At 43.7% G+C, this 27,887-nt stretch overlaps 1 protein-coding gene across 4 annotated transcripts in view; it reads left to right on the forward strand.

Moving 5' to 3' along the window:
- The window catches only part of tnrc18 (trinucleotide repeat containing 18), a 74,985-nt gene that overhangs the window by 23,897 nt on the left and 23,201 nt on the right, over window positions 1–27,887 (forward strand). For 2 of the 4 annotated variants that reach the window (XM_017454400.3, XM_017454402.3), the window contains 15 exons: window positions 2,215–2,373; window positions 10,795–10,899; window positions 11,383–12,993; window positions 15,398–15,500; window positions 18,204–18,409; window positions 19,209–19,355; window positions 20,188–20,375; window positions 20,522–20,942; window positions 21,715–22,689; window positions 23,663–23,814; window positions 24,229–24,362; window positions 24,540–24,695; window positions 24,832–25,012; window positions 25,114–25,486; window positions 25,745–26,005. In XM_017454400.3, coding sequence (XP_017309889.1) covers window positions 2,215–2,373; window positions 10,795–10,899; window positions 11,383–12,993; window positions 15,398–15,500; window positions 18,204–18,409; window positions 19,209–19,355; window positions 20,188–20,375; window positions 20,522–20,942; window positions 21,715–22,689; window positions 23,663–23,814; window positions 24,229–24,362; window positions 24,540–24,695; window positions 24,832–25,012; window positions 25,114–25,486; window positions 25,745–26,005 — 5,172 coding nt within the window. Of the gene's footprint in view, window positions 1–478; window positions 779–2,214; window positions 2,374–10,794; window positions 10,900–11,382; window positions 12,994–15,397; window positions 15,501–18,203; window positions 18,410–19,208; window positions 19,356–20,187; window positions 20,376–20,521; window positions 20,943–21,714; window positions 22,690–23,662; window positions 23,815–24,228; window positions 24,363–24,539; window positions 24,696–24,831; window positions 25,013–25,113; window positions 25,487–25,744; window positions 26,006–27,887 lie in introns of those variants that run through there. The other 2 variants (XM_017454403.3, XM_017454401.3) reach the window with 2 other exon arrangements.

The following is a 27,887-nucleotide window of genomic DNA, read 5'->3' on the forward strand; positions in this document are numbered from 1 at the left end:
CTGCCCTGTGTTGACTACTCTTGCATTTATGTGCCACCTAATCATGATGAAAGCCAGCCCTGTATTTTCTCTCCTCTCTGGGTTTGATGAGTAGTGCTTATATTCATGTGTGGGTGTGTGTGTGTGTGTGTGTGTGTGTGTGTGTGTGAGAGAGATTCAAGCTTAGTTCACTGAAAACCAAGCTACCAAGAGTGGATTTCCACAGAATGTCCTTTTTTTTTTTTCTTTCTTTCTTCTTCTTTGCCCCTGCCGTGGGCGTGATCTACCCTCTGGTTAATGTTTAGATGCAACCCAAAAGGCCTGCTTGCACCAATAGCCTGTGCTCGCGCGGCGGAGTAGGACCTCTCCTCGGGCAGGTTAATCGCATGCTAACCCCTGCTACAAAGACTTCATGTTGCTCTTGATGCCTTGTTGTCCCTCCTTCTCTTCACATGCTAATGGACCGTTTACATGTGCAGAAGGAAAAAAACAAGCTCATTGTGGAACGTGACTGAAGCAAGTGTGTGTGTGTGTGTCTGTGTAAGAGTGAGTGAAGGCTCCTCCCATGCCCAAGGCACTATGTGCAAAAGCAGAGAGGCTACATCACAGCAAATGGGGGAAGGCCTCGTTAATTTAGACCGTGCTTCCTTTTCACACGTCATGGTCCAGCGAGTGTAGACGTGTGAAGCTCGGGTATAATTCACCGATTTATACGCAAAGTATATCTTTTTTTTGCTCGGATCTGAAGTCTTCGTGTTATTTTCTCGCTTGTCAAGAGGAGAAAGCATTCTCATCCCTGGTGTGTATATAACTAATCCTGTCAGGATAATTACGTTATCGACTTATCGTATGATTTTTTTTTTTTTCCTGACCTAGATATCGCCCATTGTGTTTACACACGTGTTTGTTTATATAAGAACGAACGTCACCAAACTTTTAGTCCTTCGCGCCGCTTCCGTCGTCTCGTCTGCTCCGGGGCTGTCAGATTGACGTTCGAGCTCGAAATGTCGGACGTTGCAGACGAATGCGAATTTAAGAAAAGAGTCCGCATGGAAAAATTTGCATTCGCGCATTCGAATGCAAAAACTGTGTGCGCGCGAATTTAAGATGTGTTGCGAGAACTAGCACATTTGTTTGTTTGTTTGTTTTTTTTTGAAGAAGAAAAATGTAGAAAGAATAGTTCTAGCGTGTGAAATAATCCAGTCGTAGTCAGTAACGTCGGGGTTTGAGCCGCTGAATCTTTGAGCGCTTTACTAGCGGGTTAATTAACCCTCACGGACGCTTCTTATACACGTATGAGATTAATCAGACATGTACACGCAACATAAGCACACTATTACAACTCGCTTCTGCACAAAACGACACGGATACACACGTGAGCTAGGAAGAACGATAAGTCACGTCGTGAATACGCTCCTTGAGGATTCACGATATTGTACAACGATGTCTGAATATTATTAAGAATTAAAAGTTCGTTGCTCTCTGAAAGGGTGTACTTGCATTATTATGCCGTCGTCATCATATCGGTGGATAAAACGGTCTTAAAACGACGATGATATCGTTTACCGTAATTATTTCCCTGACAGTATATCGTCCGACAAAAGGAGTGATCGTGACGGGTCTAAATAAACCTCGCCCCTACTTTGAAACGTTTCCCTATATGTAGCCGTGCCATTTTTATCGCAGCCATGCAAGTTCTAGACACGACGGGGAAGAACTAAATGTCCTCCAAGTGTACTTTATTATTATTATTATTATTATTATTATTATTATTATTATTATTATTATTATTTTCCTGCTTCGTTTCTGAGCTAGCAAGCGGCAACACACTTTTATTTAGACGTTGCCACTCTGAACATCTGGAAGCTGTTGGAATGACGGTTAACATAACATGTAGGATGACTTCTTAGTATTCATGACATTTGTTTACAAGCAAAAGCCAATTTCTGCTTGCGGTCTCCGCGCTTCTCAGCATGCCGTTCTCTTTGAAGGGGAAAATAAAGCGGCTGATGTTTGTGGCAGGACCGGGTTTGAGGTTGCGGCCATGCCGAAATACAAAGGAAACCACAGCCCTCTAACCTAACCCTCCTCTGGGTAATCATGTCAGTTTTGTCCAAGCTGTTTTTGTCGTTGTAGGAATGCGATCGTCTGCACTGGAAACAAAACCAAAAGCACGTTGTCATGTGAGACAAAACCCTGAAACACTGTGTTTTGCTCTCCTCCCCTCCCCTACAGGTGAAGCCTTCCCAGGTGCCTCTAGCTTCCTCAGCAGCTACATGAGCTCATCCAGCCCGCACGCAGGGCCGAGCTCGCTTCCCTCCGACCCTCCCTTCAGAGCCCCTAACCCGCCCAACCTGCAGATGGCTCAGCTCTGGGCTTCACACTCTCATGAAGGTATGAGTCAACTCTTTTTCTCGACGCAACCACATCTTTAGCCTTAAGGGAAGAACGGCTGCGAGTGTTGCTATTGTAAACAAAGCCTGAGCATATCGACTTGAATGATTAGGTGCGATGGAAGATCCCTGGGCCGAGACAAAGACCAGAGTCGGGCCTGAGGATGACCACGAGCACTTCTTTATTTTGTCATTTCCTCATCTTGGGTGTGAGGTTAATAGAAAGAGAAGCTTAGCAGTGGAAAGTTCAAAGTGTGGTATGCTGTGCCCGCCTGTACTGGTAAACATATTCGATAAGTCCAAGTGTTATTGTTAATTCCCCGTGAAGTGCCTTGAAGCGCGCAGCTTTATTCGATGTGTTGACGTAATTTCCACGGAAACAGGAAGTCTGGGCGAGACTTAGAGTGGCCCCTCCCCCTTTTAAAGATAGCCAATAGTATTTAGTTTACCTCATAGCCCGGATTAAGCCGTACTTGACAGCCATGTGCTCGCACACAAACCTCCGTCTTCAAAGTGAATGAATTCAAGCCATTTCCTTCTTAACCAACATACAGTTGAAGAAAACGCGCGTTCGAGCAGCCAAAGACACGTTTACGACCCGTGCTTGCCGATATGATTTCTCTCGCTCAGCGTCGGCAACTCCAGTAAGGTGATCTTTATAATGTCGAGGGCGGGACACTTCGGGTTCTAGAGAGCGTTTGATCGGACAGAAAATCCGATGAGAAGCTGGAGTTCAGAACGATGTCATCAAAATCGCTGATCCGTATCGGTGGTAGAGAGAGACTGTCCATTTCCAATGCGTATATCTTCTAAATGCGAATTTTTGCCATGGTTTTGGAGCGCACGAGCGAATATCCTCCTACTAAACGCCACAGAACTTCAATTTTGATTTCACGGGGACTTGAAAGGATTGAGAGCAATGTAAAATCTCTTCTCGTGCTCGTCCAGCTCGTCATTCGACCATTTTAGAGCCATTTTAGAAGCTAGAATGGGTGCGAGTGCTTTTCCATTACTATAGCTGTAGCAATACAAACAGTCCATTATATCACAACAGTCCTAAATATAGAATAGACAACGACGCTGCAGTGCAGTACGGTTCCTCTTTTAAAGTACGTGGTGTAACCCGGTGAGAGGGAACGAGAGAGATTACGGTTGTTTGGGAATACTCCGAAATGTTTTGTTGCACAGGTTTCGTCTCACTTGAATAAAGCACTTCCTACTGCATGGTGTGGTGGAAAGTGTGTGTGTGGTGGAAAATGTTCAGAAAAATTATACATAAGGGAAAAATATGAGTATTGTCTTAAAATGAAAGTCAATTAAAAGTGTAGAAAAATAACACTTGAAGTGTTCATACTTAAACGTACACAAGTGTGTCAAGCAAGACGTACTGGTGTCGTACTTTCATACCTGAACTATTTACGTGACTCGGTTTGGATGAAAAGTGTTAGGGTTTGAGGTGGGGCGGGTTTAGTATTCAAACCTTTCCTCAGAACATTATTTGCATGAAATCAAATGCTTTTCCTGGGTTTGCATTCATTCGTGTTGTTTCATGATCCCCCCCCTCCCCCGTTAAAGTAACGTGAACGTCAGAGAGTAGTGTGTATTAGTGGTACAGTTTTTAAATAATGCAGATCGTATTATAGCTTAATTACCGTGTCGTTTTAGCCGTGCTCATGTTCGACGCACGCGAATGGAAGAGGGCTCCGACCGGACGCGTGTCGCGATGACGTCACACGACGCGTCTTGGCCCAAATCTGCAGTCGTTCTGAAAAATCGCAAGCGCCTCGGAATATTATGGAGATTGCTCGGTTTTGCGTTCAACAAATCTTGGAGGGATCGTGTGATGTGTGCTGCGACCACCTCTCTCCTCGAAATCTGTCCTTTTTTTAAAAATTTTTGTTATTTTTTTTTAAAGTGAGACATAGGTCAGGACATATTTTGCAGCTGCTGCTCATGCTTCCTATTTATGATGACAATCAGCATCTTTGCTAACCACATTGTTTATGATAATATATTTATAAAAAATACCAGTTCATGCCTTTTTTTTTTTTTATTTTTTTTTTTTTAAATGTATATAACTATTAATATGTAGAAAAACCGGTGCCGTCGTTAAAAACGATTTAAGCTAACGATCTTACCAGCGGTCCATTGCGACCGTGCATCTTTTTTCCCCCTTCAGCGTGTAAACATTTTGACAATGTTTTTGCCTCGAACACTTCATCACACGAATTTGATTCCCGAGCAGCCGCTGACGGCACTCGGCAAGAATGCGCGAGTGAAAAATCGCTGAAATAGAGACAGCATGAGTGATTTTCAGGCATTCGGTAAGATCGAGCCGCGTTCGTCGGCACGTGTAAGTAGTGTGGATACTGTAACGGGGATTTTTTTTTCTTTCTTTCTTTCTTTCTTCCGCTCTGTTGCATAACGTCGGACGTGGATTATGCGTTACGTGTCGTTTTCTCGATGTCTTTTTCATAAGGGTAAGGACAAGATCTGTATCTAAGAAGAGTTGCAGCCGGGATGCCAGATCAGCCGTCATACCGCCCCGACTAATGGAGCGCGACTAAGATTAATGGGTTCTTCTTGTGCAAAGATAATTAGTTGCGGTGTTCTGTGCAAATTGCTATAAAAAAAAAAAGAGGAGGGGGGAGGGTTATTTTAACTATAGTTAATAAATGAAGTTTGGGATTTGACAAGTATGACTGAACTGGTAGTGGTTTTTAAGATTTGAAATCATGAAAATGTAAGGAGTAAAAACTCTAAAGTAGGTCCAACTCCAGCTTTACACAATAGTTCGCCTGAACAACAAACCAGTGTAAGGGCTGCCATGTGAGCATGGGAAGTGGGTGGATTATTAATGACGGTGCAGCCGTAGGCCTTTGTTTCAAGTCTCAGCAGATTGTTTTTCAAGCTTTGGCACTGATCATATTATGCCTGCTCCGCTCTGCTCGCACAGAAACGTGATGAATAGCTGACATTGATGTGTACTCGGTCTCGGGCGGCCTGTGAAAATATTTGAACACGCATGTTTATTCTAAAGGGCGCACCTGGCCCTTACTAATGGAGGGAAGTGGCAGCTGCGGAATTCTGCTATTTTTTTTTTTTACATAGAACGTGTGAAACGATCGTGCCCCTTTACGCACCTCTACCTCGATACACTACCGCACAGATTGCACGTGCGGATTGATCTCTGAAGTACACTTGAAGAAAAATCCAAATATTGGCGTAAACACGGTGCTCGATTTTAAAATAAACAATCTCCACGTACATTACAGGACACTCGACTGAAATGTTTCTCAGGATCTGAAAGTGTATGAGTAAATGCGTGAAATCGGTGTTGTAGGCAAAAATCTAACCGTGCCGACGTATTCATTTCCTTCATTTGAAAACTAACATTTTATTTACAAAAAAAAAATATATTTTTTAAACCGACGACTCGGAGCGAAATATTCGGAAAAGCAGCCGATAAGTGTCCGGCGTCGGTGTGAACTCCTTTAATACTGTTTAAAAAGCATCTCTGGGAAATTCCTCAAGAATTCGGTCGAGAAATCGCCAAGAATACATTTCTGGAAATTCTAGGCGAAAAGGGCGTCTACTGTGAAGATGATAAAATATTAAATTATTTAGATCTATTTTGGATTTTTAATCATAACGTAATTCCCATAGTCCCATTTGTGTTACTCCAGAGTTTTGATGACTTTATTATTATTATTATTATTATTATTATTATTATGATTATAAAATGTGTGTGGGGGGGGGTAAAAAAACAACAACGACGTTTGACCGGTAGTGTATACGTTGGTGAGACTTTGCAGAGCAAGTAGTGTTTCATAATAGTAAAGCCTCACCCCTAGCAGCTGGAAGCACGTGCCTCGTCATCACATGCAGCTGTGATGACGGTCTGCAGAGCTGCGTTGGAATTTGCCCCCTCTGCTTGTAATTCCAAAGGTGGACCCTTTTCTTCTGGAGTTGTCAGGCAATTAAAGTCAATAATATTAGTGCAGTTGTTTGCTGACTGGTTTTATCTGCGCTGTGCGTTTGGAGAATGGTTAGTATTCAGATGTGCAGATAGTCCGATACCTTTGGACTGTGTGTGCGGTGGTATGGGAGCTCCAGTGCTCTGCAGTGGCCTTTTACTTTCTATGCATGCTGCTGCCTAAATGATTTTTTTATTCAGTCACGGTTTTTAAAACCTTTTTATATATATATATATATATATATATATATATATATATATATATATATATATATATATATATATATATATATATATATATACACACACACACACATTTATGATATATATATAATATATAAATGTGTGTGTGTGTGTGTGTGTATGTATATATATATATATATATATATATATATATATATATATATATATATATATATATATATATGTATGTATATATATATATATATATATATATATATATATATATATATATATATGTATGTATATATATATATATATATATATGTATGTATATATATATGTATGTATATATATATATATATATATATGTATGTATATATATATATATATATATATATATATATATATATATATATATATATATATATATATATATATATATATATATATGTATATGTATATAAAGGAGTTTAACATCCATTCTTATGAATGTCAGTCATGTCATTTTTGTTCATTTGCTCTTTCCAATGTCTGCGACAGGGTGTGTCCCAAAAGTGCTTCCTCTGAGGCTGCATCCACATTAATCCAAATAGAGCTGAAAACTGTGTCCTTGTTGTAAAACGCTCTCCTACGATCTACACCGTCATTTTCAAACGTTTTCCAAAAATTGCTCGTCCACACTGCAACGTCTGAAACCGCTGTCCTACTGTAACAACGTAAGAAGCTTCGGTATGCGTCGTTTCCGTCAGGCGTTTATGTACTTTTCCGTCTCTTTGAATCGATGGGGCGACGTCGAGGAAAAGCAGTGAGTTTATTTTAAATGGACAGATGAAGAATCGGAGTTGTTGCAGCAGGTAAACCAAGACTATAAAGTTGGAAAGGCTGGTGAAAATGTAGACCGGGAATCGAGTTGAATGAGTCACATGACTAAGAAAACCGTCGTCGTTGTTGAATAGCTCGGTTTTCTCAGTGCGGACTACAGCACGAAAACTGCGTTTTCAAAGCGATCCACTCGGGAGGGCGCTTCGGGAAAAGCTGGACGGAAGGCCAAAACGTAGAGAGGAATTTATCCGGATTAATGTGGACGTAGCCTGAGACACATGGACCTGCATCTTTTTGAGCTGCTGTTCATGCTGCATCACAGGGCAGCGTAACACACTCTGAGGAAAGTGATCTCTACCCTCTTCCACGTACACACACATCCCACCCAGAGTGCAAATCCTGAACATCCAGAGAGTTTGGGATCCGAACTCGCAACCTCCCAACATTCCCGGGAAAACGTTTCTGTTGCACCATACAGTGATATTTTTTAATTGATTTATTTTTTGATAGATTCATCACGACATGTCCTACTTAACCGTATCCACATTCTGTCTTTCAAGAAACCTCTATTTCATGCTCATACCAGGCTAATACCATAATCTGTTGTCTAGATTATGCCCCTTTTTCCTCACCCTCCTCACGTTGTAGTGTTGAGAAATGCGATAACTGGCCACTCATGGCACATTCCCCTGCACCGAGGCTATAAGTCCTGCCTTGTGGCGCAAGCAAACGGAACCTCAGGAAAGGACTAGAGTAGCCGAAACTAATTACCCTGCAGATATTGTTGAGACTCTGATATGCTTACTCGCACGAGAGAAATTGAGATTACGATGTGTCCTAAATTGGAAGACCCTTGCTTGCTTGCACTTCTCCCTCCCTTAGGCGGTATATAGAGGAACACCAAAATAAACAGGATGCTTTACACTCTGGCCCTGTTGCTAAGGGTAGACTATCTTTAATCCTCCCTTGGAATGGTGTCAGAATACCATCAACAGCATAACACTATCATGTCACCTGAAACAGGCTATAAAAAGAGAGGAAGCCTTTGAACCTCTGACTCGAAGGGTACAGCTAGGCTGTCCTTAAAGACAGCCGTGCTGCAGTATCTTAATCAGGTCCTGGATTCATTTGTTGTCTGAAATGAAAGATTTCAGGAGTCATTTATCTGTGGCCATTCTGCTTTTTCTTGTATGAAATCCAGTATTGATGTCGGAGCAGTCACAATGCTCTTTCCAGAAACAACGTATTCAGACCGTTATTCCTCAGGCTTCCTGAACGCCGCTGATTTGTCAGGACACAGTTAGGAATAGGAAGGTGTTCGCCACGTTCGTATGATTCATCAACGTGTCCGCCAGCAAACGCTATGAATCCTCAGCAGACCAGGTTCGGTTTTTATTTCTATTTCCGTGGTATGTTCATCACACGAGACACAAGTGAGAGTTCTGTTTAATATTAGCGTTAATGATGCATCCATGCGATGAAATGAGAGCCGACTCCCGACCACGGTGTGTTACCGCTGCGCTTAATTCTGTCGTTCCGATCGGTTCAGCTTTATTCCTAATGCTTATGTCTACCCAAAACACGGCCTGCACTCTCCTGTAAGTGTAAACATAAGGAATTTTCCTGGCATCGCATTCAATAATCTAAATTTGGAGTGCTTATCTTTAAGTCAGACATACAAAAGTTGTGAAGTAAGCAGCTCATACGGTGGATTTGGGGAGTCACCGATTAAAATAACGGCAGTTCGGTGCTTACCTGACTCGGTACTCGTTAGAGCTGTGCTGATGGTTTTATTAGATTAAAGGTCTGAGGATGCCTGAAGCCTGAGCTCCATGAGAAACCTCTCTCTCAGAACAGTCTTGAGCTTCCTTCCTTCTGCTATTTGCCACCTAATAAATGCTCTTTCAGCCTTCTGGAAACACTCGTCAGCATCGCCTGACCCCCTGACCTTGCCCATAGAAAACCTTATATCGAGTGTCTTATGTCTTTCTATACAGGACACATGTCCCACGAAGCCTTCTGAATGAAGACACTCGATTTTAATATCTAGATGCCAAAAGGAATCCAGTATATTCATGGAACTTGTCAATATATACAGTTTTTAAATGGTTATTTATTGAAGCCAAAAAGTACCAACTGGGCCTTTTGTGAAAATGTATTTGCCCCCGTAGTTCATAATTCTTAACGGGGTTCAGCTGGACTAGCGCAACCAGGCCTGATTACTGCAAAACCCTGTTCAAGCAAATCAGCACTTAAATAGAACTTTTTCAACAGCATGCAAAGTTGAAAGAAATTCCAGAAATGATGAGGAAGAATATGATTGAAATACATCCATCTGGTACACTTTTTTTTTTTTTTTTTTTTCCCTTTCCCCTTCCTCCCCACAAAATGTGGCTCAGAATGATTCTAGACTTTGAAAGCCTTTGTTCAGGGATACAGAATGTTTCATTTGTGAGTGAGTGCATGACTCCAAAGGCAGAGTCATCATGGGTTTGGTGTGCGCCCAGGGCCAGGGTGTTTAGTGCCTTCTCCGCATTGCCAAGTTTCTTTATAAACAGTGCAGCAGGTCAGGGTGGTTCTTCTCTTCCTCTGCCTCAGGCCATTCTTCCCATCAGTATACACCCACGTCACCCGTGCTGCCATTCCATTCAGACCGTGGCCTTGCATTTCAGAGCCCAGATTCTTCAAACAGCCATCCATTTAGAATTCAGCTGTTACAGCCAAGAAAGGATGCAGCCTCTCGGGTTATGCCACATTTGACAAAGGATTGACTTGAGCACGATGCTGCTCCCTCTTCCTCTAAGGAATGTCAATTATTTTTTATCTTTTTAGATGTCTTTTTTGTCCTTAGTGCCAGTAGCATTGTTGTGTCTAATCTAAAGTGCTGTTTAGGAAGGAAACACCAGGTCTCCGTCTAGATGTTTTTGCTAAGCATCCTTGTAGGAGTGGTGTGTTATTGTTTAATAACCGCATGTGTGAAGTGTGGGGTAAATAGTCCTGAGTATTTGTTTAATCCTGAAATTCCAGAAAGTTACGTCTGCGCAGATGTACAAGTGTAAATGCGTCACTCCTAGTCATCACCTGTCAGAAGCGAGAAACATTTTCCTCATGGTTGTGCTGTCCATAATTTAGTTTAATGATTCAACCAATGTGGGTTGCTGTATCGAGTTTGATTCTGCACCGAGATAAGAGATGAAATCTTCAGTCAGTTGCTCGTTAAAAGGAAAGAAAACACTGTGGCAACAGTAACTTAGTCTGGCCATTTTTTTTTTTTTGATCATTTGCCTCCCAGTGCGTTATGGGGATTAAAATGAAACAACCAATGGCATTCATGAAATGTCACAGGAAACTGAAAATAACCCTCCTTTCAAAGTAGCTATAGTATAATATATAACAGTGCCTGTGTATAATGTCTCTTTCACTCTTAATCTCTCCTCATAGGTTTCCCCCACCTTCCCAGCGGTCTGTACCCTAGCCACTACCTTCCCCTGGGTCATCTTGAGCATCCTCAACTAGGCCAGCATTCACTTTTTGACTCACAAAAAGGTTTGTCTAACTCAAATGGAAAAACGTTGTGTCTAACCTGCGCCGAAATGACTAGTGTGACTCGGTAATGGTCTCTGAGAGAGCAAGTGTTTTAGTTCGTAAGTGTTTTAGCCTGGCACAGATTGCAGAGTAAGAAGGAGCAGTTTGTTATGAGTCTATCTGCTGCCATTTTGCAAAATAACATTTGAAGTAATCTGAAATGAATATCACCATAGCAGATCTTCAAGTAATTTAGTTCGTGCTCAAATTTAATTCCAGCAACGTTCTACAATTTCTAACGACACATGGTTGAGACCAGTAGCTATATGACACAAGATTTCTGCACTAATCTGATGAATGTAATCATACCCGTATCCCCCATGAAATGTTGCTTTGTGGATCATCATTTCATGTTCTTTGAAGTTTTAAGTCCATGGGCTGTTTTTAACCTATAGCTGTCTGAGTTCATGGACTGTCTCAATGACTTTCTCTGTTTCTTTCCAGAGGGGTTTTACCTTCCGAGCTCAGTACACTCCCAGTCTGCTATGGCCCGGAACCTTGTGGCCCATTTGCCCAGCCCCCTCTCCAGAGAGAAGACGCAAGAGATCCACAAGAGCTCCAAAGACTCGGGCCGGGAACTGGGAAAGGACAAGCCCTGCAAGAGTGAGCTAGGGCAGTCGGTCCAGCGCAGGGAGCGGGCTAGGGAGGAGCCACGGCCCCACAGCGTGGTCGACCTCACCCAGGATGCTAAGGCTGAGGATGAGCGGCGAGTCTTTCAGCATCATTCGCCTGCTGCTGATGTTAAACCAAAATACCTGCTCCAGCCCCCGCTCAGCAACTGCAGGACCAGCAGTGGCACACCATCCAGGTACCCAGGTTCAGAAGCGGAAAGAAGGGAGCGGGTCGACGAAAATTACCAAGCCACTGTCCCCTCCTCTACTGATAAGCTAAAACGGCTTGACTCAGTAGCTACATCTTTAGGCACTTTGCACGTTAATTATGCCAGCCCCTCCTCCCTCCAGAGCAGTCCAGCATCCCTCCCACCCAGGCTGGTGTCTTCTGGTGCTTACTCTCCCCCTCACCACATGCCCCCAAGCTTGTACCCACACTGCTCTGCTGCCAAAGAGCCAGCCAGGGAACACAGAGTGACCGCTCCTACTTATGTGCCTTCTGTCGAGGTTTACGACGAGCGGAAAGGGCCCATCCAGATCGCCTCGCAAGCTCGAGACAATAATAAAACAGATAAGAGCAGGGACAGGGACATGAACAGAGCAACCCTGCAGGTGGGGTGTGAGAGGACACCTGCACCCTTTCTCAGGAGTGAGTCTCCTTGTCCCAGTGAGCTCAAGAGAGCCGTTGTACGGGAAGAGGGATCCGTGATCAGGGCCAATAATTTGGCTGTAAGAAGGCCTTCTGTTTTAGATTTGGGCACAATCAAATCCAGCAACAGTCCAAATACCAAGGACTTACCGAGCGCCAAGCACACAATCAAAACGGGGCTGGAGGCAGAAAGCCGCATCCAAGAGCGTGAAATCGTTCAAAGGTCCGGACCAGCGTTTTCTGGTCTGGAACCCACCACACTCCACTCTGCTGAGACCAAATGGAAGCCTTTCGAGATGGGCAACTACGCCGCTAGCCACATGGCTGCTTTGGCAGCTCAACATACTCATGGTCCCAGAGGAGAGGAAGAGGGCAAGCGCATGTACCTGGATCGGAGAGGCAGCCCAGGGAGCCTCCAGGGCGAGGAGCACAGCGAGGTATCTGCTATGCAGAGCCTCATCAAGTACAGTGGGAATTTCTCTGGCGAGGTCATGTCTAAGCATGGCGCGGATAGCCGCACCCCATTTGGGGGACTGGGTCACCTGAAGCTGGAGGCTTCTCAGCATGCGAGCGCTAAAGCTCAGCACCTGTCTGGGAAGCAGCTGAAAAGGGAGCCAGAGAGACCCGAAAGCGCCAAATCGTTCAACCGGGACGGAAGCTCCTCTCAGGGGGAGGCTGAGGTTCGGCACCCCCCAGTGGGCATCGCAGTAGCGGTGGCTCGACAGAGAGATAACAGCAGCAAGCTTGGCTCCGTGTCAGACCGAGACAGACCAATCCTGGCAGGAAGCATCAAAGGTAAACCCCTAACTTGAGTTCATTATAAGTAAAATGTTAACTGCGAAATGCACGTCTGAAATTGAAATCGCTTGATTTAAGAGCGGCATTTGGTGATGTCTGTTTTCATGTGACGTCCTGTTTGTTTGACCATGCCGACAAGGTCATTTTGCTCTCGGCGTGGAAGCGAAACATACACGAGGGGTGGAGCTGACGGGCTTTCATTCCTCAAGCCACTCAGCACAGAGTCCGTGCCAAAGATATTGCGCAGACACTGGCCATGAGCTGCACTATCGCGTTGGCACAGAGTGCTTCCTGCTAACACATGGAGTGTGTTAAACCTTTCACTAAGACACCACCTGCCTGCTTGTATTAGAAATGTCATTTACAGGGCTGAACTAAAAGCTGTAAACAGGCACTGAATTCTAATAAGACTAAGGTTTGTTGCTAAGCAATAGAATCGGTCCAGAGAGGGAGAGAGAGAGAGAGAGAGCGAGTGAGGCAGACAGAGTGACTGAGAGAGTATGACATGGGGAGAGAGGCATTAATTTGTGTCTTGTGTGTGCAAAGGGAGTGTAGTAATAACATTAGCTATCTTTCGCAGAGGAGCTGTTTGAATTTACACAAGGGGTAAAAGCGCGTTACTCGATTAATCTGCAGTGAATTTGATGCAAACAGATAGTATGTCCGACGGGCTTTCGGTAACCTTGGAAACAGGCTGAAACCTTTCCCTTGGAGCACGATGGAGAGCCATGGGTTCTCACATCTTAGGCTGAGGAATGTGGTCTCCTTCCAGCTAGTGTCAGTCATCACAAAGATCCCATACGCTCGCACTGAATCATTTTCAGGGACGTCACGGCTGCGCTCATGCTCAAGTAAACAAGGATCTCCATGTCAATCTGCTAACAATGCTAAAGAAAGGGGGGGGGGGGGGCGCTTGTGGTTTAGTATAGATTAGAAAGTGCTGTATGTCTTGTCCATGAGAACCGCTAATCATTTGAATTTGGCATGGAATGCCCAGTCATGGTGCATCCCATTGGATACATCAAGTGCAACCTCAGTGTTTCCCCACACGTAGGCGATACTTTGGCACTGTGCCCAGGTATATTGACCAGACCCCAAGTGTATTTCATCTCATTAAAAAAAAAACGCGTTTTATTTATTAATCCCTTCCGAGAAATCAGCACATCTCGTTTCTAATTCGGCGCTGACCTGAAGACTGCTCGGGTCAGTCAGAGGTAAGAGAGAGGAGAGGGTCAGAGTGGCAGTAACGTCAACTAATGAGAGAACAGAACTGGATGGAGAGCTGGTAAACCATTCTTCATTCTGCTCGCCAGTACCTTCCGATTGTAAAGAAGTTGCCGAGCTGTGCCGAGTTGGAAGTAATCTTGTATAAATTCACATTGCTAAAGGAGCTCCTGATATTCACACGCTCATTTTCTGCCCACATCGCCAAGGTCAATCAGGACAGCTGGCTGATATACAGTACGATCGCTTATAAGACAGTAACATGGATTGATCTACTGTTAGTTTCCAACTATTTCCCTCTGCCAGTTCGCACTATTGATCACATAACGCATCGTGTTCACCATTCATACGTGTAATAAACCACTTAAATGTAGCAACTACAGCAGAATGCAACCAATAATTCAAAGCACTGCATGTTTCTTATTGTCGATGACACGGTGACTCATTGAACGCTCTTTTTGGCTTCGTCAGATTGTGTATAATCGAGACTAGTGCTCAAGAGGCTAGAGAGAACCTCCAGCACTCCTCTACTGGGAGCTTAAAACATGATCTAAATTACAGTACTTATAGTTTTGTAGCCGTCAGTTGTTGTTTTTTTGTGTGTGTGTGTTTTTTCTTTGTTTGTTTGTTTGTTTGTTTGTTTTTTTCGCCATGATTTCATTGTGTGATATGGGTATATTTAGAATTTCACCTGTACTATATCAGGGATGGAGGCTGATATGATGTGCAGATTAGCAATCTTTTAAACGATACAATCAGACACAATGTTTTTCCACAGAGATCACTGATTTACGGAATCTGGATCAGTCGTATGTCCGGGAATCGTATGCAACATTGTAGGTTTAACAGAGTTATATAAAACACCTTGATAAATTTGCAGTACATGCAGAAATAGTATATGTGTTTATAACTCGACTGTATTAATTATATGTGGAGAAACCTATCTGTAGGAAACACCGAACCTCAAGGACGTTTCTCGGCTTGTGTGTTTTTTGACCCCCTGCGCACTCCTTATCCCAAGACTAGAGGAAAGGTAGTAAATAAGGTCATTTTGTAACACATAAAGTGCCCAGATGGGTGAAGTGATGGTCAGATATGTCTTTGTCAAAAGCCAGAATGAGCTCATCAGTGCTGTTGGTTCAATATTGGCTCACTCTGTGCTGGCTCTGCTTCACAGGCCCAGGCCAAGAGGAAGAGGAACAAGGACAAGAGCGAACACGTCATCACGATGGCCGGCTCCTGCCTGGGCGTTTGGAACACGAGCAAGAGAAGGCATTGAGGTAAAATGTGAAATCTTTTTTGAAAAGAAAAAAAAAAAAACTCTGGAAGGTGTGTTCGGTTTCATGTTTTACAGACAATAAATGTAATCTAATGACATCTGTAGTAGATAAAAAAAAACAGAAAAGCTAAACGAAAAATCGATAATCACATTAGCCTTTGGTCATTGTTGTTGAAGGACCGATGTGCAGAGCAGAGGTGAGTGTTGTAGTAAAATATTAGGTTGATGTGGGCATTTTATTACTTCTCTGGCATTTTATTCGCTTTGTTCCTTTTGCTTCTGTTTATACTCGCTGGTTCTGCCCTTTTTGAATTTGCGACCCAGACATTTCCACCTGGGCTTTTTGACACGGAGTGAGTAATGCGTTGAAGGGCATGGTTTTGGTTTTCCTCTCGGTGAGAGAGGGGAAATTTGAGAGCAGAATGTCTGTACGTAAATACGATACTGTTGTTTTAATGGCTGTATAGATATGTGGTAATTGCTGCTCAGATGGTATTTTGCTATTTTTGGAAGGCTCGTTAACGGCCAACTACTGACAGGCAAATGTGCTTTTAGTCCCTTTTACACACTGCGTTATCCTGCGTTTTCAGCAGTCTGACCATGCTGAAATTCGGCCACGTTATAAAACACGTGTAAAACATTGCAGTCCGGATACGATCGGCTCGACCAGATCGTGTCTGCAGGTTGACTGGCACGCACTGTTTTCAGCTATATTATTGATGTAAACTCTGTCTATATCGGTCCATAAAGGATTTCACCGAATTTTTTTGTGATTGTTATGGCATAAAATGCTTGATTTGATGCCCCCCCCTCTCAAAATTTGCTATGCAACGTGCGGAGTTTTTTGTGCTTTTTTTTTTTGCGTTAAACTACTCGAATTGGCGTAATTGCAATTCCACGAAATCGTTTTGCAGCGATGTTTGTTTGTGGTAAATGACGCACGAGTCGAAGAGGGCTTTGGCTGTACGCATGTTGTGATGACCTGCCATGACCAAATCCGGTCAATTGCTTGATCTTGCGTTCATTTCGGCGATCACAAAATCACAAAATCCTGGAAGGATTGATATATGGTGTGTTCACATGAGGCTAGTATCACTAACTATTAAAAATGTGTAGTAGCTTATGTTGTAGTGTAAAGGAATTTCTAGAGATCAGTGAACAAACTTAAGCTGCAGTTACGGTTCATACAGGGATATAAATACCAGCTGTAAAAGCAGGCATGAAGCTGAATTCGTCGATTAGATAAATAGATCTAGATTGGGGTCAGTAGGTTCTACATTGCAGGCTTTGCTAATGCATGACATGGAATTGTCATCAACTCTATTTTCTTTCTCAAAAAAGACTGCCTGTCTTTACTAGTAATGCACCGAAAGGAAAATTCTGGGCCGAAACTGAAAATTTAGGATGGACTAAAACCGCAAATGAATTTTTTTTTTTTTTTTTTTTTTTTTAACCCATTTTAAATTTTAGTTATTTTTTTTGTATAATTTATGAATTTAATGAATCTGAATTGAAAAACTAAAAAATGATCACACTTATTGAAGTTATCACAGTAAAACAAAAATATATTATTCGTCATTCATTTCTGTAACAATCAAATTTAATTTAACAGTTTTTTTTTTATTTTTTTATCCAGTTATCCAAATAATGTAACGTTAACTATTATGCAAAACAGCAGTCAAGTAATGAACTTAGCAGCTCTAGGCTAGCGTCTTGGAAATACAAAAAGTTTAAATAGGCTACACGGTCATTTTAATGAAAACAACAGACAAAACACAGAATGGCAGAGGGCCTCTATTCTGTTGTTGTTGTTTTGCTGTACTCGGAATACTGAACAGGATGTCGTGTTTTCAGGTGGTGTATCAAACCTGTCAAACACTGCAGATGGAAAATTTGATGTCCTTATCAGAAACTTTTGAAGTATTTCCAGACCGCTGACGTGATCGGCCTTTGCCGGGTATCGCCGTGATGACTGTCCGCTAGGTCGAGAGTGAAATCTGAGCACCGAGGGGCGGAGCCGGTCATAGCGGCATATGTTTTCGCCTCACGTATCCGGCTTTTTCTTCCCTCTTTCGGCCGAAAATTTTCGGCTGCCGAAATTTCGGTGCATCCCTAGTCTATACTGAACGCTGAAAGATCGGACTGGAGTCCGTTAATTAAAAACATTTCATGACTGAAACGCATGATTTTTATTGCACAGGTCTGCGAACATGTCTGCTCAGACCTTCTCCTTTGCTTTCACTTAAGCCTTTTTAAAATTGTTCTTGGTCTCCGTCTCAGGATAGCAGTCTTTTATAGTGTAGATGGATTTATGGGTATATTTTCCACCTTATGAGAATTTTTTTTTTTTTCCCACAAAGTGCTGCAGTCATTTAGAGTGGCCAAAAAAAAAAAAAAAAAAGCCAGCCTCCCCCCACTGTGGAAATGTGGTGCTTATTAAAAGCCAAAAAAAAAAAAAAAACAATCCTGGATTCTTCGGCATGATTCTGTACACAACGTTTAATGTAGGAACAGTCACAACACTCAGGTGGTGTCTTAGTCATAGAGAGAAGCGTAGCTCTGAGTCAGCACTACTCTGAGCATGTTAAGGGCTTAATGGATATTTTACAGTTGAGCTCACCCTGAGAACTAGACCATAAACATTTGTAGTGGTCTTCCAGCTATTGTATGTCTTAAAGTGGATGTCTTATGTTTATTTTTTTAGAGAGAGTAAGGACTTGGCAGATTACTCTCAGCTGCATCCTCCCTTGGTGTCTGTAAGTGGCCTGAACCCAAACCTGATGGTGACCGGAGGTCCTCCCCTGGCGGGGGCGGGTCGCTGGCCTCCTGACCCCACCTCCCATCTGACTTCCAACCCCTGGCTGCCTCGCCCCGGACCCTCCACTATGTGGCTGCCCGGTTCTCCATATGGTACTTGTTCAGCTCACATAACTTATAGACTATGCAAGATGTAGTAAAACACGTAGAGGTTATCGGTATAGGTTCTCCGACTTTTCTTGACCAGTCGGGTCACTGGTCAAAAGCTGTGGATTATTTACGAAACCACAAGTGTACAAGAAATTTTGTGAGAATTTCGAGCCCTTAAAATTACCCCTATTTTAAGGGCTCGAAATGCTCGCGAAAATTTCTTGCACGCTTGTGGTTTAGGAAATATATCTTAATAAAAATTTCTGTAAATCTTAGACTTGGGGGTTGTGACCTCAGGGTTGAGAACCTATCATGTGCCTGTATTTATTTATTTATTTATTTATTTTTCTTGAAGTGGATTGAGTCTGTTGTGAACACTGTAAAACCGTGATGTTGGCATTTTTCCTCATGTTGATTTGGTTGATCTCTCAGTCTCTGCTGGCCTGCCAAGCAGCTCAGGCCTTTTTGTCTGGGCCAAGAGAAAACATTCTCAGAAACCTGGCCAAATCCTACCAGTGCTTTTTCCAAAAATAACAGCAAACACCACAGTCTCGGTGAAGATTGGTGCAAGTCACATTTCTGTCTAGACTTTACTGGAACAGCGCCAGTGTTCATAAAGCAAGTGGCAGCAGTTGGATGGCAGTCTGTGCTGAAAACTCTGAGGTGATGCTATTGAAGGAATGGTGCCTCTCAGATGGCTAAGAGCATTCATGATGCCTCCAGTGAGCCAGAGCAAATAAACAGTCAACCCCACCTTGCACGTAGTACGCCTGCGTAATCCAGCATCCTATCTCTTGTGCAGGATTGGGGGCACCCTCTCTTCACCAGCCCCTGCCTCCAGGTTACCCCCCCACCTTACCTGGGTCCATCCCTCAAGCCTACCAGTTTGCCCGGGACCCACAGACGGGACAACTGGTCGTCATTCCCACCGAACACCTTCCACACTACAGTAGGTTCTCCATCTTCCTGCTAGCTTTTGGTCTTATTTTGGTCAAATTGTCATCTTATGCATATACACACACAGAGTTTGGTGAAATATTATGCTTTCTGTACTGTTGTGAAAAGTACATAGCATTACAGGGACACAAGATTATGTCAAGTATAATGTGTTCAGTATAGATGTGATGTACACTATGGCCAAAAGTTTGTGGACGCCTGACTATCACACCCATATGTGCTTGTTGAACATCCCATTTCCAGATTTATTCCCCCCTTTGCTATTATAAAGCGCTCCATACTTCTGGGAAGGCTTTCCACTAGATTTTGGAGCGTGGCTGTGGGGATTTGTGATCATTCAGCTACAAGAGCGTTAGTGAGATCAGGCACTGATGTTAGGTGTGGAGGACTGGGTTCCTGTTCATCTTAAAAAGGTGTTCAGTGGGGTTGAGGTCAGGGCTCTGTACAGGATACTCGAGTTCTTCAACTCCACCCTTCTCAAACCACGTCTTCATGGAGCTCGCTTTGTGCACAGGAGCATCGTCATGCTGGAACAGCTTTGAGTTCCAGTGAAGGGAAATTGCAACGCTACAGAATACAAAGACATTCTGTATAACTGCGACAGTTTGAGGAAGGTGCACATATGGGTACGATGGTTAGGTGTCCACAAACTTTTGGTCTTGTAGTGTGTATGAAGGCCACAGTTAAGCGCAGCACATTAAATGCACAGAACCGAATTGGTGGTTCTACAATAACTGTACAGAAAAGCAAGAGCAGAATATTCTTTCATTGGAAGCACAGTATCGTGTTTGCAGTGCTAATGTCTCCTCTTTTTTTCCCTGCAGCGGCAGAGATGTTGGAGCGTGGACCCCCGCTGTGGTCTGCTGTGTACCCGCCAGCAGGCAGCTCTCTGCAGCACGCCCACCAGCTGCAGCTCCTCTCGCACCAGCAGCTCGTACGCCAACAGGAGCTCTACATGATTCAGCAGCAGGCTGCCCAGGTCATGGAGCTACAGAGGAACGCACAGTTTGTGGTAGGAAATAAATCTCTTTTGCTGAACCTCCCAGCCATCTGCATGGGGTGGGATGTACAGTGCCAGGGAGATGCTAATTCATATTTGGCATTTGTTTGTTATTTAAGTGACTTGACGAGTATCCTGGCTATATTCTGCTTGTACAGGAGAGACTAAAAGAACAGCGCGCCGACATGGAGGACAAGGCAGAGAAGAGGGGTGGAGAGGGCACCAAAACCAACCTCTCAAGTGTACCTGCCTCTGTCCTGCACTCACGCAAGCCCCCTCCACCTTCCCCAACCCCCTCCACTTCACACAAGAAGACTGTGACACCCCTAGCAGTCACACCGCTGCCCTCTCCAGTCACTTCCCTTAAGTCTGAAAATAGGCCCAAAGTGGAGAGCACACTTCCTCAGCAGTCGTACTCGCATCCATCTACCCCAGCACCACAGCCGCTCAGCCCTGCCTCCGCCTTGTCACCTCCCCCTTCCCCCATACTCCCTAAACAAGAGTCTGTGGAGGTGACCGACAAAGAGGAGCTTGACCTGCATAAACAAGTATCTGCTACTTTCCCATCTATATATCCTGGTACGTACGCTGTAATTTTAATGTGCCCTAATGCAGTCCCTCGCTTAAGTGCCTAATTAATCTCCTTTGTCAGTTTTGCGGTTACCCATGGTGGTTTAATGGAATTATTTTTACTAGCATATCATACCCCTGTTGATAAGAATTTCGTTTTAAAACGAAAGATGAGAGCTGGGGGCAGTTGAGCTTGGCTCATCTCTCTATCTATCTCTATCTGGCTATCTCATCTATGGGGTTGGGTTTTTTTGTTTTTTTGTTTTTTTGGGGGGTTTTTTGCATTTGTTTTTGGGCGGGGATTGAGAATCCATGCTGGATGGCAGTCAAAGGCAGAGTGCCATTCTTCATGTCAGTATGTGCAGCCTAGAGGGGTCTTAATGAGTAGGCTGCAGATATCCCTACATATGGGATTACCAGCTGCCACTCCACTCAGATGGAGACTTCTTTGCGAGAGCAGCACTTTTGTGTCTATTTCCCCTGGTGTTTCCTCTTTAAAATGCTTTGTACATGGAACGAATATATTTATGCAATCTCTGCAGTGTGAACGTATGAGCATGCGTGCATGTATTAGACCTTGGGGGTGGGGGCGTATACATAAGGGCGTTTGGAATGCTTGTACTGGGACCATTTGGCTCATGAAAGTTTCATAAAGCTGGAAGAGCATGTGGGATGATTAATCATTTTGTCACTCTGTCATGGAGAACCAAGGCCCTCTGCTCCTTGCATAAGCACTTTAAGTCTCTCAGACTGCTCTCTCCTTTTTGTTTTGTTTTGGCAGAAATTCCTCCAGGCTACCCCTACCAATCAATAACAGCATCTTTCGGCAGCCATTACCCCTACCTTCTTCAGCCTGCCACAGCTGCTGATGCAGAAGGCCTGGCTCCAGCTGTGCCGCTGCAGGCCGAGGGCTCGAAGCGCTTAGCCAGCCCGGCCAGTGTAAAACCCAGTCACATGTGTTCACCAGTGGTGGCAGAAGCTCTGCAGGCATCCAGAGAGCCCAAGCGAGTAGAAGAGAGTGTGGTGCCATTTAAAGAGGAGCCAGGACTGGAGAACAGCAAGGATGTTTTGGGTCAGGATTGTATCACACAGTCTATCCACTCTGTTGCTTCAATTTCCAGTCAGGACTCATGTACTCCTGTTGAAGCAGAGGCCTGCTCAAGAGCTGCAGCCTCACCACTGCCTGAGGAGAGCAAAGAAGATGACAAGGCAGATCTATTCTCATCTACTCCACAAAAGTTGTACCAAAGATCAGGATCAGACTTGGATGTGAGCCCGGCAGCAGAGGTTTCAAAGAGCTCTCTCAACTTGCCAGAGTCGGCCTTCACGTCCTCCTCCAATTACACCGACATGCAACCCATAGACTGCAGCATTCGTCCCTCAGACTCGCCTTCAGTTCACACAGAGAGGCTCATTTCTGCACCCAAGCCCAAAGAACCCACCCATGACACTCCAGACCTGGAATCGACACACAGTGATATACCGCTTCCATGCCCCACTCCTCCTGTGCTCCTGCCTGGCCCTGCGCCAGCAGCCATCCAAACTGAGGACCCCATGGCAGGCATGCTGGCACTGCTAACAGCGAGTGAGCTGCCCCAATCTGGAGTCCTTACCACCATGGCTGAAATGACCCCTACCGAGATGATGCATTGCCCAGGAATCAGTCTTTTGGAGTCTGCTGCTGCTGCGGGCATGGCCCTGCTTAGCCAAATGGCCGAGCTTGAGATGCAGAGGCACCAGAGAGACGCCATACAGGGTAAGGCTCGAAACAGCCAAAATACAAAATAACGGTTTGTAATTTAGCTCACTCTGGAAGCACTGATCGGTTGGAAAGGAGAGAAAAAAAGAAACATAGATTTTTCACCTTGAAGTTGGAAAGTGCAATGTGTGGAGCACAGCAGGAAGGCTTTCAGCTCCAGTGAATGAGCAAAGCACTCACCAGAGCAGAGGTTTGTAACCTTTCACAACTTACGGCCCACACAGCCGACCACAAAAGGTCTTGCAACCCACGACAGGTCAGAAATGGCCTGACCGTTAAAAATCCATCTGTTGTAGCACACTATAGACACTGGTTATCAGTGAAAGTAGGCTTATACAAGCGTGTCTGCCGCTGTACAAAGAAGTCACGCTGATTAGGGAAAGAGCGCTACTCAGAATAGATCTTACATTTGACGAATATATTTCTCCTGTAGTACTGCTCGGTAATAAACACAGCCAGTAGACTAAGGAGACTTTCTATATAATAATTCCCCTGTTATCAGCAGTTAGACCCGTCACGATCACCGCTTCTCTCGGAAGATATATTGTCCCAGAAATAATTGTGATCGGCCATTATTATTGTCATTTTAAGACCATTTTATGCCACGGATATAATGATAATATAACCGCACAATTATGCAAGTACGCCCTTTCAAAGAGCAACGAACTTTCAATTCTTATGAATATTCAGACGCGGGAATTTCAAAAGAACTTCAAGATCCTAAATAAATGAAACGCGTAAAATAAAACCACACATCCAAAACAATAAATAAAATGGACCGTTGTGAGTTCTTTAGGCTTCAGTTATTCATCGTTCGTGCTTTAGTGTGTTGTTACATTCAACCTAGCGCCTTACTTAAATTTTTCGTCTTCAAAAAACACTGTTAGTGCGTTGTTAATATCTTGCATGTCAATTTTTTTTTTCTCTTGTGATGAATGCTTTTGTATTGATTTTGGTTTTGTGTATGCAGGCATAATGCACTGTGGATTAGAGAGTCTCCTTGAGGCTGGGAGGCAAATCCTCCTGGAGGCCATCGAGTGTCAGCCTCAAGTCAGCATCTGCCTCCCAAGAGAGCTCAACCCCAACAAGAAATACAGCTGGAGGCAGAAGAAAGATGAACCTGTATGCATTTCTTTCTCTTGATTTCTTCCTTCAGGCTCATCACGCTTTCTTTATTCGTGTTTAGGGACTTGCCCTCATTATTATCTCGGGGACATCCTCGGACAGTGGCGTTTCAGAGAAATTCCCTCTGTCTTTTTGTGTGTTAATGTGTGTTGAATGTCAAATATATGTCTTTTGCTTAAAAGCATTTGATAGACACTGACCTATTTTAGCGGACTGAATTCTACACTGATATTTGTTATGCATAGTCAAATAAAGCCATTGCTTCTAATGTTATCGGCGTATTGCTGATCTCATTTCAGGGATTTTCGGTGTTTAGAGTAGGAGAGTTTGATAAAGCTCTGTTTAGAGTCATAGATTGTTTCTCTCTCTCTCTCTCTCTCTCTCTCCCTCTCTCTCTCTCTCTCTCTTTAGATGTTCTCCAAATCCTCTCTGGAGGGTATGGATGCAATGGAGGTGGACTATCGTGTGAGACTGGCTGAGCTGCAGCGGTGCTATAAAGACAAGCAGAGAGAGCTGATCAGGCTACAGAGACGGAGAGACAAAGTGTAAGTCCATGGTTAAACCCCTGTGGCTAGTATAGCGAATATACAACGTATATTAACCTTGGTTATATTGTTTTAGCTCTGTCGCTACTCCAGGAGCAATAATAAGTTGATTATTAGTATCGGGATATGAAGGGCAAGCATGATCATATGGTCATGTTGACTTTGTTGTAATTTCAGAGAGAAGCAACAGTTGCAGCAACAACAGCTCCAGCAGCAACAAGAGGAAAGGAGCAGGAACCTGGCCAGGAGAGGCCCCGGTCGGCCCCGGAAGCGCAAGCATGGCCTGTGCGCTCTGTCTCCACCTTCAGGGAAGCTGGATGCCAAGTGTGGAAAGTAAGTGTTCATGGGCCTGAGTGCAGACAGAGTCAGGCTGCACCACTGAGCCATTGTTCCTAGTGCTGAGCGCTGTGCTTTTTTTTTTTTGTTGTTGTTTTTGTTTTTTTTCTCCTTTCTTTTTTTTTTTTTGCAGGCTGGCCCAGGGCGCACAGTATTCAGAGGACTCTGAGAGCGGGGAAGTTCTGAGGAGGCGCTTCCGCAGCTCCACGCAGGAGGAGGAAGAGGATGAGGACATGGACGTTGGTATTTTAAAGGCAAAGAAGAGACGCAAGAGCTGGAATGAGCAAGAAGCATCCTCTAGTTATTCTCACGAGGTGTGTGCCTACGCAATGGCCTTGCCAAGATACGGCGTATTAATAAACGTCAAACTATTTGTAGATGTACTTTTCTAATTGAGATCTGTGCATCCTGACAGGTACCTAAAACAGGCAGTAAGAAGAGCCAAGTAAGTGAGCAAGAGCAGTTGGCGTCAAAGCTTGACAAGGCCTTGTCTCTCACTAAGCTTGGTAAACCGAACAAGGCTGCGTGTAAGTTTGTGGACGGTTCTTCGGGAAAGTCCAGAACTCCCTCTGGGAGCAGGCTGTCTATGCTCCCGGATACAAGTGTGAGAAACAAGATGGCAAAATCCAAGCTGTCCAAAGATCTTGGTTTCTTTCACAAATCCTCCAAAGGAGGTAAAAGCAAAATGTCCAACAAATTAAAGCCTTCAGACTCGTGCCTTAAGGGAAAAGGCCAGAGGAAAGCTTCCAACTCTCCAGCGAGGTCAGAGATCAGCAGCTACTCCAACAGTGAGTGACATCCCTGCATTTTTATTTATTTATTTATTTATTTTGGTAGCTGTATTGTTTGTATTTCTGTAGTTCGCGGATAATGATATCGGTTCATCTGAAGAGGTGTGTTGTAATTGTATAGTTTTCTGAGCTAGGAACTGTTTAGTCCTGGAATTCTTTAGTAGTGTTTTTGTGTTCTTTATTGGGGTGTTGTAATGTTTGCACTGATTGAACCACCACACGAGTCCTAAGCTCTATGATATGCTTGTAACACAGACACGGATTCAGAAGAGGACTCCATGAAGGATGGCTGGCCACCTCATGCCATGTTGGGTAGATCAGGACCCTGTGCACAGATCCCAAGCCAATACAGCACTCCATCTAAGAAGAAGCGCCCGTCATCCAAGAGAACCTCTGCGTCCTCCTCCTCCTCCTGTCTCAAGTCGAAACAGGGGGTGAAAGAAAGAAAACAGAAGCACTTTGCTTTATTACTGCAAGAGGCAGGAGTCAGCTCCTCTGAGGACTCATTTGACCAAGGTTACTAAAAAAAAGCCTTTGCTATGCACACAATTGCCTTCATGCCTCATGAGCTTCCTGTTCATGCCCCGGCTATCGGTGCAAATTTTCTAAGAAGCCATAAATACAATAGTTATGATAGAGTTTTGCTACCTCATCTCTTGCTTGTATGCTTGTATATAATATTGTTGACTCTTTTTGGAGTCCTTTTTTATTTCCCTTTATTTTTTTTTCTTTGTTTTCTTTTCTTTCTTTTTTTTTTTTTTTTTTTTACAAAATGGTTGCCTTTTATGACTTTGTCTTGCCATTTGAGGCATCTTATAGCATTGTGCATTAAAACTTGTGTGGCTGTGTGGAAAATGTCTCATAATTGTATTGCAGTTTGGTACCCAAGCCTTATTAAACATGTTGGTTTTTAATTTTTACTGAATGTCTGTCTCTCGCTACATCTAGAATATTAGATTGCAATATGCTATTCATTCCTAGTTTCCTGTTCTTCAAATATCCCTTTTCACAGTCTTTGCTCAAACCCGGTGGGGGGGGGAAAATGTCTGAAGAAAGCAGATTAAATCTTGCGCTAAGAAGAGCATGCAGGGGGGCAAATATTTCTGCTTCATGAAAAATCCCCTCAAATTATTATTGATCAAAGATTCCTATGCTGAGTGAAATTTACTTGTAATTTTCATAATTTCTTTTGTTTTCTATATTTTTCTGTATTCGTTCAAAGGTATATCCATTTATAGACAAACCCATTTGTTGTCCCTTTGTGTCTGCATGTTTATGATGGGGATATTTGGAAAACGGGGTGCTCTCTGTTTTTACTAAAAATGAATAACCTAGCCTCTGTAGACTGCTGGCTCTCTCCCTGCAGCTGCTTGGCCACCCCTCCACCTCTGACCCCCTTCTCCTCCCCATGATGCTTTTGAATGTCTTTCGGTCTGTGCGTTTGCTTGTCCTGCTGCAACCAAAAAAAAAACAAACAAACCAAAAAAAAAAAAAAAAAAAAACCCAGAGAAGCCAAGCACTTGGCTTGGAGTAGGGCAGCCAGCTGTGCAACGTGAGGTCACTATCCATGTCACCTGAGCCATGGGCAATGTTCTGTAAGTAGGACACCACCCTCTTTTTGTTGTGACTTCTCGATTAATAGTTTCTACTAATTTGTGCTTGCGTATGTTGCATTATCATACTATTAAAAAAAAAAAAAAAAAAATTCCTTTAAATGAGGTCGGGTAAATAAAAGACGAACGTTTCAACTTTTAACACATTCTCACAAGCTTACCTTCGATTGTGTGCCCTGAAGCCATGGTTATGCCTATAGTACCGTTTAGACCAAATCTGGTTGCTTAGCTGTGTGTTAGTTTAGTGCTCTTTTTAGTTTTTAGTAAGCTGATGCCTCTACTCCCGCAGTCTAAAATTGATTGATTTACTTAAAAAGTGGGTTAATGCGCCACGCCTGCTACACAATTGGAATATTGGAGCACAGCACACTTGATGCTAATAGGCTCTAGATAACACCGTATTTTTATACGCATAGGCACTTGCAACACAGCTCTTAAATTGATCTTACTTGACTTGTATGTGAGGTTAAGGCTGTATTTTCTTTCTCATCTTTTATCCGTTGTGTAGTGTAGTGTAGATCTCAGGGTTGCGGGAGAGAAAGGGGGTGCGGGGGGGGGGGGGATATAACCATGGCTTAGGCGACTAACAGCCCAGACTCCTCTCTGTCCCCAAACAAGTGAGGCTCAGAGTAACCAAAGAGCCCCAGGAGCCATGGAGGTCTGTCCTCACAGAGCCTGCTTTATGTGCCCAAGCCTGCTTCTTCCCATGCACATCCTCTGCTTGCCTTTGCTGTGTTACATGTTTCAGCCCTTACTGCTGTCGTCAGGCATGTGCTGTCTTTCTA

This window comes from Ictalurus punctatus, chromosome 24 (assembly GCF_001660625.3).
Source record: "Ictalurus punctatus breed USDA103 chromosome 24, Coco_2.0, whole genome shotgun sequence".
Taxonomy (NCBI): domain Eukaryota; kingdom Metazoa; phylum Chordata; class Actinopteri; order Siluriformes; family Ictaluridae; genus Ictalurus; species Ictalurus punctatus.